This window comes from Ceratosolen solmsi, unplaced genomic scaffold, assembly GCF_000503995.2.
Source record: "Ceratosolen solmsi marchali unplaced genomic scaffold, CerSol_1.0 scaffold6, whole genome shotgun sequence".
Classification (NCBI taxonomy): Eukaryota; Metazoa; Arthropoda; class Insecta; order Hymenoptera; family Agaonidae; genus Ceratosolen; species Ceratosolen solmsi.
Window position 1 is genome coordinate 15,176,060 of NW_011948414.1, and position 23,755 is coordinate 15,199,814.

Here is a 23,755-nt window from a genome sequence, read left to right on the forward strand (position 1 = left end):
ATTCATCTATGATAGTTGGACAATCGAACACCGGCAAGTCGGCAACATGGCGAACTCTTAAAAATACATTGACAACTATGGCACGAGATAGAAAGCCCGGTTTTAATGTCGTACAAATATTCCCGATTAATCCTAAGGCTCTGAATCTCGGAGAATTATATGGGGAATATAATTTAATGACAGGAGAATGGTTAGACGGAGTAATTTCATCGATAATACGAAAAGCTTGCGCTGGTAAAGAGTTCTTCCCAAATATCCTTTACAGCAAGAATTTCATTATATATATATATATATATATATCACTATATCTTAAAATTGGATAAGATTATCTATTTAATAATTCAATTTATTAATTAAATACCAACAGTTGATTTATCATTGTCTTATCAAATTAATAAAAATTTTAATACTTTGAAATTAAATACAAATATACTAAATTAAAAAAAAAAAAACGTACCTCGATAAACTTATGAAATTCTTTTCGCTATTCTATTTGATAAAAATTCTTCAAATATACAAACTACCTTTAAAATGCATTAGAAAATTTAATAATAGCAATAATTAAATTGATTAAAGAGAAACTTATTTATTAGATGAAAGTCCAGATGAAAAATGGATTATATTTGATGGACCAGTTGATGCAGTTTGGATTGAAAATATGAATAGTGTTATGGATGACAACAAAGTAATTAATATTTTTAAATTACATATTCGATTATTATAATAATACAATGCTATAATACAATAATACAATTAAATAAATTATAAAGATAAAACCAGTGAATGCATAATTTCATTCGTATGCATTTGTAAATAATTTGATATCATCGTAATTTTGTTATAAGCAAATGTAACGACTTTTATTTTATTCCATATAAGAATTATATACAAAAACTATATAACATATATAAATTTATATTGTACAAGTAATATGAACGTGTTTTCAAAAACATTTACATTTCTTTAGACGTTAAGATGATTAAACCAACATTTTAGTAAAAATATTTTAGTAATATAATTTTTCATTTCTTTTATTTCAAGATATTAACATTAATTAATAACGATCGAATTACTTTACCGGAACAAGTTTCACTTTTATTTGAAGTGGAAAATCTTGTTGTTGCATCTCCCGCAACAGTTTCTCGTGCTGGTATGGTTTATAATGATTATAAAGATTTTGGTTGGAGACCTTATGTTAATTCTTGGCTTGATAAATATAAAAATCAGCCAGCATTCGCGGAAGAGGTAACCTTTTGATTTTATTATAATTTTAGTTTTCACACTTACTTTATAGTATTTTCTTTCATTACATTTTACTCGATAAAATATATTTATTGTTGAATTCGATATATGTTGTAATTCATTCAATTTACATGCTTTTTACTAGAAAAATAATATTCGTTGCATGAAAAATTCAACTTGCAAGTTATATAAAAATATTTTTTCAATGCTAAAACATACTATTTAAAATATAATAATTTACATTTGACTTTTTATTTATATTTAGACATATATAATGAAATATACAAAAACATTGTTTAATGAAAAATTATATATATAAATGATTAATTTAAATTTGCCACCAATTATTATTCAAAATCCAAGGGATTGAACAATTTTTAATTGTTAAAAAAATTATTTAACAATTTATTTATATCCATAATTACAGTTTAATATAAACAATTAATAACTGAAACCGGCTTTATACGAATTAAATAACCATTTAATTAAATAAAATGATTATGTTTATATTAATATTAAAATTATGTGTATTTAATAATAAAATTGTTTTAACGTTGTCGAAAATAGTTGGATTAGAAAAAAAATTTTTTAGAAATTTTGAATATTTTTTTTCTATATATATAATTAAAATTAAATATATTATAAATATTCTAGTTAAAAAGTAATACTAAATATTAAAATTTTAACACGCGTCCCTAACTTTTATTCATTACAAATAGCAAAAGTACTTCTTTGATTATTGTTCTAATATTCTGCCATTTATAGATGGACAAATACTTTGATACTTATATCAATAAAGTTATGGAGTTCAAAAGGCTTCAATGCCATGAACTCATTCCTGTACCGGAACTCAATGCCGTGCAATCACTTTGCAAACTTCTCGAAATTGTGGCAACGCCAGAAAATGGACTTGAATTATTGGAAGACCGAGAAGCTTTCAACCACATGTGTAAATTGTGGTTTTTGTTTTGGTAAACAATTATTAATATTTTATCTACATTTCACATAATGATGCGCTACTTCTTGCAGATACATTCTTTTCAAAAATTGAGTTTTACAATTTTGTTTACGCGGTTGGTCAATTTATTCTGAGATTAAAGTATTATTAATATTTAAGAAATTTGGATATTATATATGCTTCTATGAAGTCTTTTATTTACTTATATATAGTTAAATTTAATGTGTATAAAGATTTTAAAATTTAAAATGTCTGTTGTTAACCTCTGCAACTTTTGCATATATAACTGTTAACTTTTCCATATATGCTCACTAGTATACGTTTACAGTAGTTTATGTTAGCATTTTTCAATAAACTGGGAAAACATGATTTTTAAATTTCAGTCATTTATAAATAATATGCGATGAATTATTTTTAAAGAAATTTAAGGAAACGTAGGTTTTCAATAATTTCATAACATTTTCTTTTTTTCTTTTTTCTTTTCGTTTTTATAATGATTTTGAATGATTTTCGAGCCCTGTCTATGTATCTTCGTAAAATATAATTTCGTAAAAAATCAAACTCACAAATTACGATCTCATAATAAATAGAATTAAAAAAAGTAATAAAAAAATTTATATATAAAATTTTCATGGAACTTTGATAAGATAGTGAGATATGTAATGGTGATTTAACTTCTCTTCTTTATTTTTTCATCTCTTTTACGATAATATGATTCGATGAATTTCATAAATCAAATGCGCCCGAAAATTCACTTGAAATACCGATCAATGCACTTACGTATATGTCACCACAGCATGATTTGGTCACTATGTGCATCCGTCGATGAGGAAGGCCGACAAAAAATGGATGCTTTCATAAGAGAGATGGACGGATCAAACTTTTCTCTCCGCGACACGATCTATGAATATTATGTCGATGTGCGACAACACACCTTCCTCTCCTGGGAAGAAAAATTGTCCTCGAACTGGAAATTTGCTCCAGGGTACGTATTCACTCGTTCCAATACATTACACTTATATGTTATTTGCAGGTCCGATGATCTACAAATTAATTGAATTTTTTTAAATGTTCTAAAAATTTATATTTCTTTATTTCACTTTATTGGCCTTAATATTCCTTTATAAATTGTAAATTATAAATTCTAATGGTCATGATTTTACTGACGCAATAACTAAATATTGTACATTTCATGTATTATTTAATGTAAATTAATACAGAAGCAAATTATCTTAGTTTTAAAGACAATAATTGTCTACTTTTTCAACAAATTTATATAACTATATTTTGGAATATAAAAAATTCACTTTATTTCGTATTAGAATCGTTTTTACTAATACTAACTTCCCTATTTTCAATTTCAGAACACCATTTTATAAAATCACGGTCCCAACCGTAGATACAATCCGATACGACTTTTTATTAAATATTTTACTAACCCATGGTTATCCAGTGCTGCTGGTTGGTCCCGTAGGAACGGGAAAAACATCAACAGCTAACTCGGCCGTTACTTCATTAGATCCACTGAAATATAGTTTGCTCTTGTTGAATATGTCAGCACAAACATCGTCAAAAAATATACAGGTACTATTTATGATTACAATTATTATTTTATGCTTTTAGAAAACTTAATTGTTTATTGAAAATTTCTTAAGTAATCGGTTGGGTTGCAAAATGAGGGCTGAGCGAAGGTAATAAATCGTCCTCTAACCTAACATAAAATGTATTCTATGTACTTTTCAATAGACGATATTTTAAATAGATAATATTAATAGAGAATATTTTGTAGATGGAATCTTATCTAAATTATATTTTATATTGACGTTTGAGTTAAATTCAATCATTGATTCATATTAAATCGGACAATTAAAAATATTATGTAACGTTAAATAATGTATAAAAGTTCGACAAATATTTCTATACAATTAGAATGTAATGAGACGAATTTCAATTAAAAAAAAAAACTAGGCAATAAAAGAAAAATATATAAATAATGAATTTAATTATTATATTTAATCATTAATATACATCATTAGAATATTCTTAAATTATTTCAAATCTTATATAAAGAATAAGATAATTATACTACTTGTTTTAATTTTGCTGAATTTTATAAGATTCCATTCTACTTACTAATTATACTAATAAGAAGCATGTGTTATTTCCCATAAGAATATAGCAAATGTAATTTATATATGATGACTTTCCTCTTTTATTTATTTATATAAAAACTTTATATATTATAATATAATTTGCTTTACCAATCTCCTAATTACAACTATTTTTCGTGAAATTTTTACAATAAAACAGTAATAACAACTAGCAAAACCAATCGAACGATCCTATACGTGAGACGTATCAACTGCAGCTGTATAAATTTAATTAAATTAACATTATATTCAATTAACATTATTACTAGAAAAAATGCTTTTAATAAAATAAAATAGTGTAAATACTTCGAAATTGTTTACTTTATATTTATAAAATTTATAAAATTATTTTGATATATTTTTAATAATAATATAAAATTATATAAAATATATGTATTTATATTTAATACGTAAATTATATTAAATCAATTATTACGAGATATAAATGATTTTTAATTAGAAGAACATAAATCATTATGATATAATCTTAGATCATATCGACAAAAATTATAATTATAAAAATAAGATAAAATCTAACGTTCTATTATCAAAGTAATTCTTAAAAAAATTTTTGAATAATTATATTATTTTAATATTTAGGTACTAGCTGAACCACTTATATAAACATGTTCTAAATTACCTAATAAATTAAACAAGGTTGAAATAATAAAATTAATTGATTATATAAACAACTATGAAATAATTTATGTAATGCAGTCAAAATATATTAATAGACATAACATAACAATAAGTAACTATACAAATATATGGATTCTAATTTCGATGTGTAAAACCATTTTTCTTTATCTAAATATATTTAAAAGATCAAAATTCCTGATTCAATGATAGATTTAATGTACAAATTCCTTATAAATTATCGACAGACTGAATTTAACATTTTTAATTTATTTATTTTCATGCGTTTTAAGATGTGTCTGTAACAAAATCTTTAAAAACGATATACACTGTGTTTTTAAGAATATCAAAATAAAAATATATTGCAATAATACTGTAAGTATAAGCTCATACTTAATCTCAAAATTGTATATCTTACTTACCAATTAGGATGCTATAGAAAGTAAAGTTGAAAAACGGACTAAAGGCATGTTCGTTCCTATTGGTGGTAAAATAATGATCACCTATATGGATGATTTTAATATGCCCATGAAAGATATCTATGGCTCCCAACCACCTCTCGAACTTATCCGACAATGGATAGGTTATGGATTTTGGTAAACAGATTTATATATTTATTGAAGAACATGTGCAATTTATAAGATTCAATTGTGCCATTAATAAAATAATATACTGAATTAAGATTAAACCGTGAATATTATATAAAAATATTGTTAATGCTTGAAATTTAAGTGGTATGTAAATTAATAAATTAAAGCAAATATTTTAATAATTTGCCCCTTTTTAAATAAGAATGCTTAATGTATACTTGAATGAATATATATGGCATAAAATATATTTTTCTTAAAGTATAAAATTAATGAAATTGTCAGGTACGATCGTCAAAATCAAAGTCAAAAGTATATCCAGAAAATGCAATTAATTGCATCAATGGGTCCCCCGGGTGGAGGCCGAAACACTATAACAAACAGGTTATTAACTCAATTCAATGTCATTAACGCAAATCACACGAATATTTGGTACAATGTTGGCACAGCAGTTGCTAGATTTCCACCAAGAAGTCAAGGGTCTCGGTAAAAAGCTTAATAACTATAGAATAATTTACCTGTCTTTTTTTTTTTTTTTTTCTTTTTTTTTTCTTTAAATATTTTATTTCAAAACGTAGAAAATATCAAAGTTATATTTTTGAAAGTTATAATTTTTCCCGTCATATATTATATTTTATTTTTAAATAGCAACGGAAATCACAACAGCTACAATAAGCATGTACAATAGTGTGGTTCTCAACATGCTACCGACACCAACGAAGATACATTATTTATTCAATTTACGAGATATTTCGAAGGTTATTGTCATATTAAATATTCTAGTTAAATAGTATTAGATCATTTATATTAAAAAAATTTTGTTATCATTACTAATAAAAGTTGGAATTTGTATATTTTATGAAAAGTCAAATGTAATAATGGACAAAATTGATTTTGTTTTCCATGAATTAGCAAAGAATTATCTTTACTATATATAATGTCAATGATATTCAATGAAATAGTTAGCATATCTAATAAAAATATAGTTTTTAACTTAAAATATCTACTAACTTTATATTGATTCAGTCGTTATAAAAAAAAAATACTTGACTAATTCCATTTATTTTTTATTTTTAAGTATATTTTTATTATGCTTAAAAAAATCTTTTTACGACTGATTAATGAAATTGTTGTAATTAAGAGCCAATGACTACACACGCACACACACACACACACACACACACACACACACACACACATTTGTAATATTTAATAGAGAAAAATTACAGGCTTTACAAACTTTGAAAACAACATTGAATTAAAAACTTTTTAAATAATAAAATTACTACCTTATCAACTGTTTTAAAACTGAATATTATCTTTTAGTATATAGGAAATTCCTTAACCTTTTAATTAAATAATAAATTTATTTATTTATATCATATAACATATTTATCAAAAAATTTCTCGCATAAACGGAAATTAAAAAATAATTTAAATAAAAATTTATACAAGAAATTAAATTTAATAATATGAATAATAGAATTAATTATTAATATATTAATTTTTTAAATTTAAGTCTGTTCAAATTACAAGTGATTACTAATAACAAATGAATATAAAATTAACAATCGCAAATTATTTTCAAGGCATTCAACTTATGACATTCTTACATCATGTTTAATAGTACTAAAATGAATTTAGTTAAACTAATTGAATTGAAGTATTGGGAATAATTTTAAAATATGTAATTGTAAGGATACATTGGAAGGATACATTGTAACATAATGGCAAATAGATTGGGAAACAAATCCAATCGACGTTTTATTATAAATATGAACAATGATTTGAAATTCTCTTTTTCAAACAAGGATAATTTATTCTTATAGATCTTCCAAGGTCTACTCCGCAGTCATAAAGACTACCAGTACTCAAAACCAACATTTCTTCGACTTTGGATTCACGAAATATTTCGCGTTTTTAACGATAGACTCGTCGATGAACAGTAAGTCTCAATGTGATAAATATAAGATAAAACAAAGAAAACTTTTATTTCAAGAATCTCTTAAATGCTTAAAAAAATATTTGTGGATTTAGTGAGTATTGTTATTGATTATTGACTCTAGACGATCAATTAGAAAACTAAAATTATTGATTTTAAAATTCTATATATATAAACTGCAATGATTTTTAAATGGGACGAATAGTGTAATTTGATGGTACATATTTCATTTAAAGATACTTGTATAGATTATCATTTTAGAAAGTATAAACGAGTTTTATAATACGGCATTAAATTAAGGTGTAAATTGAATTTATTTTTCAAAAACAATTTACTTTACAAAGAGTTTAATAATAATACCTATTTACATAAAACTTTTTTTCTCTCGAAGAGATAGAGAATGGTTCATATCGGTATTAAATACGCACATCGAACAATTCTTTGAAACAACATTTAATGACCTCTGTCCCGATAAAAGATGTCCAATTTTTGGTAACTATCCTCAAAAAATCTATTTCTCATATACAATAAATAAATTTGAATAATTTATCAAATCTTTTAACAAATTCATCATTCACTATATTGAAATCAATAATATTATATTAATTTTCTTATACACATTATTATTATTATTATTATTATTATTATTATTATTATTATTATTATTATTAATTTTATTCAAATAACTAATTATATAATTATTTGCAATTTAAAAATGTTTAAATACAATAATATTCAATTATAAGAGATAAAAATAATATTAGAATGTATGGTGTGAATAAAAAAATTAAGAACAAATTTTTGTCATATTTAGAAACTTTTATCCTCACAGAAACTTTCAAATAGATTATTTACAAAGTATCCTATAAAGTATAATAATTTATGTAATATAGAATAAAGTTTATTATATAATATAAGGATATAATATAAGACAACATTAGTGTGACAAATTGAAACAATAAAAAATAAAAAAATAACAACAACAAAAAAAGCAAGCAAAACAACAAGTAGCGAGTTTCACAATATAAAATAATTTGTCAAAATAAATACTTGCATTAAATATGAAATGTGTACACATCTTGAAATCATTAAGCACAGCTAAAATACAAAAGGTTCTTCACATCTCACGAAACATTGTTGTTCTTTAGGGAGCTTTATGAATATATGGAAAATATACGAGGATATAAAGAACGTAGAGGCTCTGCGTAACTATGTCGAGACCCAGATGGATGAACGTAATGTGAATACTGGTGTGGTGCGCCTTGACCTCATACTTTTCCGAGACGCCATAGAGCACATATGTCGCATCGTGCGTGTAATATCAGAGGTATGCCACCATTACAGAAGAAAAAACAAAAATAGTGACAGAGAAAGAGGTCGGGAGAACGTGACTATGCTCTCTCATTTTGGGCACCTGCAAAAAGCGCTTTTTTTTTTCATACGAATCATCTGCATCATCTGCATAGCTCCTGTAGCCACTTTAGTTGCTGTTCTTTTTTTCTTTACTAAATTTACGATTATTAAAATCGTAACAAATAAGAAGATAGGAGGGTGTTGTTCTTTTTTTTTTTTTTTTTTTTTTTTTTTTTTTTTTTTATTACATTTTTAAAACTTTTAATATAATTTAATTATAATACTTTAAAATACATATATATATTTGATTGAAGTAATTACTCATTATTATACCAATAATCATAATGATTATATTATCAAAAAATCTTCTAAATTCATTGTTGCTTTTTCACTTAAAATACCAAATAGACATATTATATATTTAGTATGTAAATAACAAAATAAAATAAAATCAAATATAATATAGAATTTTCCCAATTTAATGTTTAATAAAGAGTTTGTATTAAATTATTATATATTTTCAATTTTCAATATCAATATTTTCAATTATTAATTTTCAAACGCATCTGTTTAATTATCCATGATAATGACATAGCAAATTTTATTTTATATTTCATAATAAACATTAATCTTATTTAATAAATTATCGAGTAACTTAAATAATTAATAATCAAATTAATTTTTGTATCGTCATTTTATATAAAAAAAAAAAAAAAAAAAAAAAAAAAAAATTAAATACTACTCCATAAAAAATTACAATATTTCTCATTGGTAATTAAATATATTACAATTAAAAAATTCAATAAGTTCTACTTAATATAATATTGTAATAATTTTAATTATTGCTTTTTAATTCTTTATAATGAGCTATTTATTAAAATATTTGACAATTTGCTTAATTTAAAACGAAATAAGGTCAAATAAGTAGCAAAATAAATGTTCGTTCAGCCACGGGGAAATATGCTGTTGGTCGGCATTGGCGGCAGTGGGCGACAGTCACTTTCTTATCTAGCGGCTTATATGTGTGAACTGACAACATTTCAAATTGAAATCTCGAAAAATTATCATGTAGCAGAATTTCGTGAAGACCTGAAAAACCTTTATCACTTAACTGGCGTCGACAACAAGCCTTCAAGTTTCCTTTTCAATGATACTCAAATTGTTGAAGAGCAGTTCCTTGAGATTGTTAACAATATGCTTAATACTGGTGAAATTGCCAATCTGTACAAGAGTGATGAACTCGAAGACGTAAGTTCAATTGAGATAACGACTTAATTAAATAAAGCAAAATAAGTAATATATATATTCAATGTTATCATTTGTTATTTCTACTATAATTTTCTCCATTCGGTATACTTAGCATGAAATCGTATATTATATAAAATATGAAATTTTTATCAAGGACATCTTCAAAATCTGCTAAAATCACTTTCATAAATTTTATCAGGTATATTTAATAGAATATAGATATTAAAGAACTATTACATTATTACTAATGTAATAATTACTAACAACATATTATAAAAAAAGGCTTACTATAAAAAAAAATTACTATTATTTTTATTAAAATGATTTAAAATGTAAAATATTTCCAAACAATTTTAAACACCTTCAGGTATTTACTATGATATTTTTATTATTTTTTAATGAAATATAATAAAGCTGATATTATTCAATATAATACAGTATACAAAAGTTTTTAAAAAGTTTTATGAAGTGATTTTAGAAAAAGAAAAATCAAATATCAATCAAATATGAAAATAAATTTCAAAATTAAAAATGATTTATAAAATTTTGCTGTCCTTTCTTAAAAGTTATTTGAAATTATGGAAAATTAATATACATGTAGTATACGAAGGAAGATATAATTTAAAAAAAATTATGGCACATATTTCAGATTAAAAATAAATTGTCAAAGGATGCGATAAAGAGTGGAATAATCCCCACGATGGAAGCCATTTATCTTTTTCTAATACAACGTGTACGGGAAAACCTACACGTTATTCTCTGTATGAGTCCTATCGGCGACGATTTCCGAAACAGACTGCGCCAATATCCGGCACTGATCAACTGCACAACCATCGATTGGTTTCACGAGTGGCCACGGGAAGCACTTCTCGAAGTTGGTAACAAGTTCCTCATGAATCTTGATTTTACTCTGACTATTAGAGAGGATAAGGAAATTGAGGTATGATACTTTATTTTTTATCTTTTTCAGCGAACCTTTAATTCCTTCTGTCAACTCATATACATCATATAACATGAATAAATTTGTAGTTTACTAATTAATTTTATTTTTCAATATTACTATTGTAATAACATTAATTTTAGTTAATGAATTTATTATAAATGAAAGTCTTGGTATAAACAAATGTAATGTATCTTCTTCTATCTTAGCCCATGCAAATTTAACTAAAAGTATATATATACATATATATATATATATATATATATATATATATATATATACATGTACGTGCGTCCTTGCATACATATAAAAATAAATAGAATAACCTAGTAATTATAGTAATTAAACGTAAATTATAATTATGTGCTCGAAAAAAAAAAACAACAATACGTTCTATAAATAAAACAATACATCATAGAAATGTATTATTATTATTAATATTGAATCTATTTTCAAAAAATATTATTTCATCAATATAATTACTTTTTCAAATAAAAATACTTTTATTTACTATTAAAAAAATGAGATAAACGAATTTTAAATTAATATACTTTAGTAGTATTAAATAATAATAATATATTTAAATAAATTTCATGTTTCAAATCATAAGAATATTTCTAACATAATTTAAATTCGAAAAGAAATATTTCATTAAATAAATAATATAATAAAATAAATAGTTATATTTAAAATAAAAATCAGCATATAATTAATAAATAATTCAGCACAATGACGCCTTTAATAGAAAATAATAATTATTTTCCATTAAAAAAAATTATTCAAATCACAAACATGAATATGATAGCATTTAAGTTAACACCATTAGAAAACAAATATATTTTTGTTTATTAAAAGAAATTAAATTAATTTGATATATTATATAATGCAGATAATATAACGCAAATTTTGTTTATTCTAAAGTTATTTTATTTATTTCTAAACTTTATGTTAAAAGCATAAATAGAAATGAATGTTAATTATTAATTAATTACATTACTTTTTGATAATATATAAATAAATAATTTATATAAATACAATAAATTACTTTATTATACACATATATATTTTAAATATTATTTATATGTGCGAGTTTTACTTTCTAAATATAATATGTAAATTTATTATTTTTTTAATTCAGCCTAATATCTCTGTAACTATATTTTAAACACTATTGTTCATGTTTATAAAAAAATATTAAATATTAAATCATTAATAATTGTTTTATATTAATTTATGTTTAATGAAACAATTTTTTGATAGAATTTTTGTAATCATCGATTGAAATTTATTTATTAATTTTGTTAATTTATATTAATTTTGACTATTGTTAATATATTTAAATATTCATTATAAAAATTCAAATAAAAAATTAATTAAAAATCGATGAATAATCAATAATTAGTTTGTAATGTTATTTTAAAAACGAAATTTTAATTGTTCATTGTACAAGGATCAGAGACACATTTACTTCAAATTGGTTTGTTCTCAGTGCAGACAGAAAAAAGCAGTAGCGGAAACGAATTTTCTTTATTTATTTATTGATAAAATGAATTTTGTTAATCTTTCGGCTCTAAGTAAAATTATACGAATAATAACGTCGATTTTAACAATAATAAATCAGTCCCGTTGCCAATAACTATATCGACTTAGACTGTTATCGGTTTTTATTTTTCCGATATATTAATTTCTGTTTTAATCATAAAATATGATTTAAATATTTAATAATCACTGTTTCTTATGTACATATAATATTTCTCGTATTTATATCATATTAATTGAACTGAAATAATCGTTTCAAATTATATACTGAGAAAATGAATGCGTCGTAGAATTGAATAAATAAAACGAATTGCCATTATATTATACTTACTGCTAATGTTATTACTCTGATGTTATTTCTGTGCACTTAAAGATGTTTCAGCTTCTTGATATTTTTTTTCTTCTTTTTCGATGTCTCGTTGATTATTCGAAATTAATCTAATAAATTAGGATTATTCGGTTCGCTTATCAATGAGACGACAAATTATTTTTAATGAACACACAATAAAACTTTCTATAAAAATATATTTCCTCGGTTTCCTTTATTATTTCAAATCGATTCCTTATTTCTGTTCATTTTTATTTAACGAGCATAACGCAAGTTGATTTTTCTCTCACTCTAATGCCTTTAATCAAATATATGTTGAAATGGAATAAATATCAATATAAATGTAAAATGCAAATAAAATTGTAAAAATTTGATAAATTTATTGAGAAATAATTTATTATAAAACAAAATTTCTCCTTCAAATCTGATTATTATAAAAATTATAATTAATTCTCAAAATAAATGACTAGTGAATTTCTTTATTTTTTAACGAACTTTGTGTCGCAGCCATTTTTTTTTTTTTTTTTTTTTTATTTCATATTATTTACATTAAATAATATAATAATTATTTTATTGTTCTAAAAGGATGAAGAAGATAGAATAGAACAAGCTCTAACACAGGTTAAAATACGTGATGCAATCGCTTCAATATTTTCTTTGATTCACAATTCAGTCTCCCAATTTTCTCACCGTATGATCGCCGAAATGAAGCGTTACAATTATGTAACACCAACGAATTTCCTAGAACTAGTTACAGTATATAAACAGTAAGGCTTAATATTCTAATTTTTATTTATTATATAACTTGGGAGGTTATTAAAAATCTTTAAATCTAATGTGTGTATTCCATTTCATTCCATATCTTCATACGAACGTGCCATATACATTGACAAAACGCACACGCACACGCACGCATGTGCGTGCGCGCCTAATTGCGTGCTTGCGAGCACGTGTGTTTTTAGAATAATATTTGAATTGTATTACAAATATAATTTATTTTAATGCTTGATTAATACAGTAAATAATAATGAAAATCAATATTTAGAATGAGTTTGCACATTTCAGTGCCAATTCAAACCTATTAAAGCGGTTAGTGAGATTATTATGAATTACTTACCTTATTCGCTAGGAGAGTTTAAAATAATCACTCGTATAAATTATATTATCTTATTAAAATTACTTTATTTTGTATACATACACTTTATGTCACGAACGTTTGAAATTTGTTCTTAAATTACTCTTCTAAATTTTCTAAATTATTGAGATCTAAATTATTAAGATACAAAAAAAAAAATTGAAGCATCTAATAACATATTGAAATATTATTCAACAATAATATAAACTTAGTAAGATTAAGATACAAATTATATAAATACATAGTAATTATTATAACATTTTCAATAATAACCATTATAATAATTTTTAATAAAAATAAAGAACACTTATATTGCTGTGAAGAAAACTTATATTAATTACATTAATATTATACGATATAATTTAATTTTTCTTATTTATTTATTTATTTATATTATTGCATACATGAATAATATAGCTGAAGTATAATAGTGCAACTATAACTTTACTTTCAATACAATCGAAGCGTTAGTCCAGACTTTTCGAATGTAATTAATTCCTAATGTTGCTCATTTATTTTATGTTACTTAAAATATAATCTCTTAAATCTTAATTTTTAAAATAAGTTGCTAGCCAAATATTTTCATTGGATGTACCTAAGCTAACAAATATTAATTTTTGTACAATTTCTTAATCTTACAATTACAATGCATAAATGATAAAAATATATTTCAATACTTCAATTGATTTTGAAATTAAATTTAATTTGTTTAGATTTCATTTTTATTATTTGATAATATTTTATATTTGATAATATTTGATAGGATAAGGACCTAGTTTAATAATGAAAAATGGATAAATGTATTGACTAAATGCCTACATATGTCTGAAAAAATGTCTAAATTTTTCTATAATAAATCTAATAATGTTCTTATAGTATTTGAATTGAAATTCATGTATATAAAACTTTTATATCATATTAACTTTTATATAATAATTTCTCTATAATTTAGTATAGTTTTTTTTTTGTTTTGTTTTTGTTTTGTTTTATAGATTATTCATTTAAATTTGTAAATAAAACTGATTAGAAATTAAATTATTTATAGTATATCGCAGTGATTCAAAAAATCATGTAAAATAAATAACATTTTCAAATGACAAATGTATTCTATCAATTTGTAAATATTCTTTGGTCATAAATGCCTTGAAGGCACAACCTTGTATTATAAAAATAAAGTAATTAAATATTAATATTACATCAAATCAAATCGAATTTTGAACGAACAGTTTCACTAAATTTTTGTATCAATTTAATTAATTAACTTAGATAATTTAACTGTTTGATCGTAATAAGCAATATCTCATTTATCATATCTTTTGTATCTTTTGTTTATAATCTAATGTTTTAATAATATATTTATACGTATAATTAAATTTTACATAGTATTTAACAATAAATATTTACCAATTTCTTCATTAAATAACATTTTATTAATTTCATGCTCTAAACATTAATATATGAAATTTATTTAGCGAATGAATTCGGTTAGATTCGACCACGTTTTTAGCTTAATATTTTGTATTGAATAACACAAAAAATAAAAGTAAAGTTTATTTTAATTCATTTATTTCAATTTATTTCAATTTTCCAATTAAAATTATAATAACCAAACTGACTGTCTGTATAAATTATGGTAAATAATACTATTCTATACAAAACTACTGTTTATTTATTATTAATTGCATATTAAATTGCATACTTTGTTCTAGAATTAAATACAATACAGCTATTTATATTGTCTAAAGTTTTATTCCAGTCTGTCCTTATAATGAATTAATGGTACAAATCTGAAATTTTACTTCGCAATTGTATTAATATCATTTATATGCTTTAAAATATATCGGAAAATAAAAAACCGATAAATTAAAAGTAAATACGACAGACATTATTCCCATGGTACCTGCCAATGCGTATATTGTAATCGTGATTTTGATATCTGCATAGGATGCTAAAAGAGAAGCGTGATTATCTATCAAGGCAGGCGAATAAACTGCGCAACGGACTGTTCAAGATCGATGATACCAAGGAAAAAGTGAAAGAAATGGCGGTAGAACTTGTAGCTACACAGCAACAGGTTCAGCGCTCGACGCTCGAGTGCGAGGAATTTCTTGTGAGTATCATAAGTCAAAAGTACGACGCTGACGAGACGCAAAAGATCGTTACGGCAAGATCAGCGAAGATTGCCGAAGAATCTAAGGAGTGTAAGAAGCTGGAGGAGATTGCCCGAGCTGACCTGGCCACTGTTGAACCTGCCCTCAAAGAGGCCATGATGGTATATTATTTTCTCTTTGTTACTTTATTCTAACACGAGCGATATACTTTTCAAGATTCATGGCCTACTCTTACTCTTCCTTGCGTCTTTCAACCGAACAATATACTGAGCTATAAATACTTGATTATATTGAATAAGTAAAGTAAAAAATAAATAAAAATATATTTATTTTTAATTTTCATTTAAATTTGGCCCATACGCATGTATATGTATGATCGAACAGAAAAGAAAAATATTATTTTCAACCGTTTATTAAACATTAGTATGAATATTTTCTTGTTATAATTTTATAAACAAAGAGATGATTTATTTTATTTAATTGATTATATTTGTCACGGGATCTATATCAAGTGGACCTTAAGACATATCTTAAAATTCCTTAGAATAAAATAGTTTTATACATCGTGGTAGATGATGTTTGCAATTTGTAGATAAAATATATGATTCATTATTATGTAACATTACATTTAAAATATATATATATATATATATATATATATATATATAAATTTATCGAAATAGCAAATATTCAATGTAATAGATGGTTTTACTACATTCATATTCAATAATTTTAAAGAATCAAATTTTAATAAAAAGCAATAAACGATAATTATTATTTTTATTAATATAATTTTGTTTCTATGTTACTAAATTACGAAAATCTTGATTACATTTTAATACAGATTGTTAATTCAGTTTTTTCATTAAAAAAATTCCTTATAATCAATTCCGTGATAATATTAAATATATTTTTTATATTTATTATTGATATTAAAATAATACCAAAATATTTACAGGCTTTAGATACTTTAAATAAAAAAGACTTAACTGAAATTAAATCATTTGCACGACCTCCAGCTAAGGTCGAAATGGTTATGGAAGCTGTAATGATCTTGAAGACTTCCGAACCAACCTGGACTGAATCTAAACGACAATTAGGAGATGTTAACTTCATAAATACAGTAATTTACTCATGTTCTCCAAAGCAATTGATATTATTCTTTAAGTTTATCTATTAGCATCATTCTAAAAAAAAGTTTTTACATTAAAAATTATATTTAGATTTTTTTTTCACTTTAGATACGAGAATTCTACTCCGTTAAAATAATTGTTAATAATTATGTAGTTTAGATGTTATTCTAATTACTATAAGAATATTGAAATCAATATTTGAAATACGGACGATGATATTTCCAAATGTTTTGTTCCTGTGCAATCTCATAAGACATTTATTATGATTAAATAGTTTCAAAACATACGGCAAATTTTGTACTTCAAATAATATTTAAACAATTATATATTATATAAGTTTGAACTATATATACTTTCATGTAAAAGAAAAATGTGAAAAATTTTTATGTCTCAAATATAATAAATTTTTTGCTTCATACATAGCGAACAAAAGTTATTGTTAATTAATTATTTTATTATTTCGTTTATTAGCTCAGAAATTTTGACAAGGATCACATATCACAGAAAACATTACATACAATTAGCAAATACACATCAAATCCAGAATTTGAACCAACAAAAGTTGGAATCGTATCTAATGCAGCCAAATCATTATGTATGTGGGTAATTGCAATGCATCAGTATGGAAATCTTTATAGGTATGCATTATTGATCTTTTTTATATGAATGTATAAATTATTTGATTTCTTTAGCATAATTTTAATATATTTAATAATATATATATATATATATATATATATATATAACATACTGAATCGTATAATAAATCATATTTATTAGTACAATTGCCAAAGATGTATTATCAATGATATTCATTTAGAAATAATAACGCAGTCATTAGTTACAGGTTACACTATAAACAATATTTTTTTAAATTTATCGTTGAATTTATAATGTTAGACTTGTCGATATGAGTTATGAAATTTTTTAATATCTAAATAAAATTTCTTTTAATAAATTTATAATTTCATAGTACCATTAGATACAACTAATTGCTTAATATTTTGGATTCTTGAGATAATATAAGACTTCATTTAATGCTAAATTTACAATTCTCTAAATTATATTATTATGTTACATAAAGTAATCCATTTGACAAAACTAATGGTATTAATTATTGTAATTGTTTAAAAGGTGAGATTTACAAATAATAGTATTTATTTACTGTTTGATTTTTAACTGAATAATATATATTATTTAAGAAAAAATGAAATAAAACTGTGGCTTTTATTTTTATTATACAAGCTGTTGAATACTGAATTATAACTGTAAAAAAAATTTTAATGCCTGAAAATCATCAAAAATAAATACTGTCATAGCCAAAACTGGCATATCAAAGGGTCCAGTATTATAAAATTTTAATTCATTATAAAATTGTATGTATTTTTTATTATATTTTGTAAAAATAATTCCTTTTAAATGTTACATGGTTGATTTTATACAGAAATGCAAAAATTTATTAATTCCATGACAAATAAAATGAAGCAATCTGTGTGCTTTTTAAATTGTTATTGTGATAATTTTATTGATCGTTTTATTGGTTTAGAGAAATTTTACTTATGAATTTTTAAAGCTTTTGTTAATACGAATCTAGTTTATTCATTTTTCACTTTTTAGTTTTTATGTATTGTTATCGATTCCACTAATAATATCGGGATTAGATGTATAAACAAAAATTATCTAAACATCCAGTTACATCACTTATATAATAAAGAACAATAATTATAAAACAAGCGCAATGGAAGAATAGTATCAATATTAAAAAAAAAAGTACTTTTATAGTGCGATGGCGTGATATTTATGGGCTACTAAAGTATATAAATGATTAATATTAAAGTATAATGTAAAATATAAAAATTATATTATACATTATAATATACTTATACTTTAATATATATTAAAGTTAATAATGCTGTGTATACAAAAATTAAATACTACAAATCATAAAGATGTTGAATAGTAGCAAATACTGCAGATGATAAATAAATATTAATTAGTGAAAGAAAATACTAAAGTAAGCATAAAGAATCTCGTAGAAATATCAAAACGGAGGAAATGAAATATATACATAGATAAATACATGGCATTAAACATGAAAACTGTGTAGATGGTATAAGCATAATATTAGAATGCATCAATCAGGTTTAAAAGTATATAAAAATTCCAGTTTTAAATTGTAATAATTTAAAAAATAACTCCCTTCCATTTTTCACAAATCATTTTATTCATTTTAATATAGTTTACAAATAGCCAAGAAAATTTTCTATTTAAACCAACTTCTCGCAATTAACATTATACTCTCAAATGTTCGATAAAGGATGATCTGCATTTTCAACTATAAGTATTTGTCATTAAAAAAATCAAGTCGTTGTACGTAATTACAAAAATATTATTTATTAAGTGTTTATCATTAAAAAATTTGTTTAATATATCTTTGGTAATTTCTATGATATTCATTCAATCTACTCAGCATCTATTCAAAACAATGTATACACTAGAAGATGCACGAAATGTCAATTAACCTGATTACAGGAGAAAAATCGAAATATATTGAAGCACATTCTACCTTTTCCAATAGAACTCTACAACTAATGCCCTTTAGATAGTAAAAATGTAGTTCCAGAATCATTTCAGTTTATTTGAATTATATATATATATATATATATATAAAATTTATATAATTTATATAAGTATTAAAGCAACTTTTATTATTATAAAAAATATTTTATTACTAAAACTATAAAAATTGAAGTTAAATTATTAGTATAAAAATTATCGGAAAAATAAACAAAAGGGATAATAATATAACTAAAAACGAACACTTTGCTAACCTAATGGAAACTTTGTATTAAATGATATATGAATTTTAGTACAATGGTTTCGTCAATCCAGAGAATATAATTCAAAGTTTATTTCATTGTTTCTTTTTCATGACAAGACAACATACATCTTATAATATTTATGTCTTTCAAAAATTTAAAAATTATAAGTTACTTATGCTTGGAAACTGTGTAAACAAAATAAAAATTAATTTTTATCATTTATTTTTTAATAATTGCATTTTTAATACTACAATTTTAGAAATAAAAATAAAAATATTAAATAAGCGTTTAACACAAGTGAGAACTAAAAGGCAGGTCAAGTTACCTGCAACATTACTTTAATTAATTAAAAATTATAGCTAATTGTGGATAATTTTATATTGTCACTCGTAGGTCTTTACAATGATAAAGCAGTACTATTAGAATAATATACGTATAAAAATATTTTTCTATAAGATAATTTATTCTATACGCACTGTATTAAAAATAAATTTTTCCGTCCCTACAGCTAGAAATTTTTCAAATTTATATATCATAATTATTCATTTTTTAGAATTCGTTTCTGTTTATAATAAACGTATTAATAAATAAATCAGTCAGTTCATATATATTGACTTATTCAAATAATAGTTTATTCTTACATAATATTTAATAAAGATAAATATATAAAATGTAAACAAGGATAAACAAGGACGTTTACGTTTATATTATTTACTCTGGGAATACATTAACCACATACAATTTACGTAAAATATAAAAATATATAGAAAAATAAATAATACATTTGAATATAATAAATTTTTATTAATGAATTTATGTAAGCAGTTGTTTTTTTTTTTTTTTTTTTTTTTTTTTTATCGCGATAGACTTATTCATTTATATTCCATTACAATAGAAAATAAAAATATATGATAATCATAATTTTAACGTAATTATATAAGTATGAATATAAATTTATCATTCAATTTATCCTTACATTTTTTTTCACTACAATGTTAAGTAAAGCTAATAGATCAATACAATTTCGAAAAAAATTTAAAAAAAAAATAGACATATCACTGGAAAATATGACGACTATCGAAAGAAAGTAGCCATTCAGATTTAAGTTTACCGATAATATTGAGTAGATAATCCTAGAATGCAAATAAAAGCAAAAGAATAATGAAACTTGTTAAAAATAGTCTTAATTTTCAGAATTGTTGCTCCAAAACGACAAAAGCTACAAATTGCACTCGCATCTTTAAATGAAAAGGAAGCTGCTTTAGAAGAAGCCAATGCACAATATAAAAAATTATGCGAGGAATTAAAACGATTGCAAGAAACGTATGACGCAAAAATGAAAGAAAAAGAAGATCTAATTAATTTGGTTGATATTTATTTCAAATACTTACTGTTCTTATCATTTTTTTCTTTTTCCCCTCCTTCTACAGTTTCAATTTTACCGTCTCTAGATTTACGCTTATTCGTTTTTGAGTTTATAATTGAAAACAAAATTTTTTGCACTTTTTAACTTTTAAATATTTCGGTTTATAAATCCATTTATAGAATTATTAAATGATTCGTTATTGTCATATATCACCGTTTAATCATTTTGCGACAATTCAATTTTTAACAATTACAAAATATTACTTTTTAATTACGAACGAACATTTCATTTGATTTTGTTAATATTTTATCACTTTATTGAAAATTTAAACGATTATATTATTTATGAATGGATAACAAAGAAATTTACATTAATCGATTCAATATTAACATGTAGCATCTCTTAAACGAATTGTACGTTGAATTTGACAAATACATATTTTAATGTATAAATTTTTATAATATTTCTATTTGTGCTCAAGTAAATAAAAATAGATAATCAAAATAATGAATATAAAATTTCTGTTTTTTTAACTTCAACCTGATAAATTATCACAATATATATATACATATATATTATATAGGTGTGTTCATAGAACTTTCAACATTGTAATAAATATTGATCTATTTTATCAGAATATATTTTTACGGAGATAAAATGAAATTTAATATATTCAATGAACGTAGGAGGAGTTGTTAAAGTTGAAATTAGAGCGAGCGGCAATGCTAGTTGATGGGCTCTCTGGTGAACGTGTGAGATGGGATAGTAGTGTTCAGGAACTAGATGACATGTTCAATTCGTTGCCTGGCGATTGCTTGATTGCTACTGCCTTCGTCTCTTACCTGGGACCTTTTGTTTCAAATTACAGAGATGAACTCGTTCACATCTGGACAACTGAGGTAACATTTTACAAAAAGACTTGGGAAAATAAAATCATTCTATGGTAATTTCCATTCAAATCCTCTTTTACAGTTCCATACTTTCTCTCTACAGTTTAATTGAACATTTTTACAATTCACATAAATATAACTGTCATGTTTTAATTGCTTTAGCCAAATTCTTGTTAAATCTTTCTAGTATATTTAAGAATATAGATATTATATTGATTATTTTCCATTGATTAACAATTATACGCATTCACGTAAAAAAAAATTTTAATGTTATTATAAGAATATATTTTATAATAAAATTTTGAAATAAAACTAAAATATATATATATATATATATATATATATAAAAATTTATTTTTTAAATATTCTATTGATGTATTGTAATTTGGATAAAAACAAACTTGTTGTTCAGTTAATATTAAGCTTAAAATATTAGTCTCAATCTTCCTAAATTTTTATGTTATATTTTAAAAAAAGCTATTAATAATTTTATGTTTAAATATTCAATTTTATATTTTCTTGATTAATAAATTTATTCAATACAACAAAATATAATGAAAATAAATTTTTTATGAATATTTTTCACACTATATTTTAAATATTAAACTATATTTAAGTTTTTTATGCAATAACAATAAAAATTGTTCAAAACTTATTTTTATTTGGAAATAATATTATACTGACCCCTTTTTCATTTCCATGCTAATTTTTCTTTTAGTACTTTTAATTCCTCGACTCGTTTACAAAGAGAATTCGCTCTAGAAAATCAATATCAATGTTTGCTTCTTAACACTAAATATAAGATCAGTCCAAGTTTTTCTATCCCTCTAGCTAAATTTACGAATTTTCATCGACTTCACGTGCATATTACCAGCTTATTTCTTACAAAGAAAAAAGATTTTTTTTTTCCTTAGCTTTCCCCCTACTAGAATATAAACGTTTTTCTAAGATTCTTTTCTCATTATTTTCATGAAAAGGTCTCAATGAAAGAAGTTCCAAGTTCACGAAATTTAGATATAAAATCATTTTTGAGTGACCCGACATTGATTCGCGAATGGAATATTCAAGGTCTACCATTCGATGACTTCAGTACTGAGAATGGAATAATTATAACTAAAGGCACACGATGGCCGCTTATAATCGATCCTCAATGTCAGGCAGCCAAGTGGATCAAAAATATGGAAATGAAAAACGTTAGTTTAAAAGCACCTAAATTCTTGTTTAAAATACCGACTCGATAACTTATAATTGCCTTCGAATGTTTAATTCACGTTTTATTCTTTAAAACGCTTATAATATACAACATGAATAATTAGTTATTTTATTACTTTTAAAAGTATTGCCATTTTCATAATTAAATATTTCGTAACCTACT

General features: G+C 23.2%; 1 protein-coding gene across 1 annotated transcript in view; it reads left to right on the top strand.

Annotated features, from left to right (window-relative positions):
- kl-2 (dynein heavy chain 2, axonemal kl-2) overlaps positions 1 to 23,755 on the top strand; it is a 78,670-nt gene that overhangs the window by 43,269 nt on the left and 11,646 nt on the right. Inside the window, 22 exon segments of the mRNA XM_011507497.1 lie at positions 1 to 234; positions 594 to 685; positions 1,042 to 1,245; positions 2,008 to 2,213; positions 2,997 to 3,185; positions 3,565 to 3,784; positions 5,416 to 5,582; positions 5,859 to 5,984; positions 5,986 to 6,059; positions 6,222 to 6,331; positions 7,403 to 7,518; positions 7,907 to 8,007; positions 8,664 to 8,842; positions 9,817 to 10,116; positions 10,766 to 11,056; positions 13,509 to 13,690; positions 16,003 to 16,330; positions 17,128 to 17,292; positions 17,774 to 17,940; positions 21,319 to 21,490; positions 22,177 to 22,389; positions 23,358 to 23,573. The exon segment at positions 1 to 234 is cut by the window's left edge and continues 52 nt beyond it. Coding sequence (XP_011505799.1) covers positions 1 to 234; positions 594 to 685; positions 1,042 to 1,245; positions 2,008 to 2,213; positions 2,997 to 3,185; positions 3,565 to 3,784; positions 5,416 to 5,582; positions 5,859 to 5,984; positions 5,986 to 6,059; positions 6,222 to 6,331; positions 7,403 to 7,518; positions 7,907 to 8,007; positions 8,664 to 8,842; positions 9,817 to 10,116; positions 10,766 to 11,056; positions 13,509 to 13,690; positions 16,003 to 16,330; positions 17,128 to 17,292; positions 17,774 to 17,940; positions 21,319 to 21,490; positions 22,177 to 22,389; positions 23,358 to 23,573 — 4,052 coding nt within the window.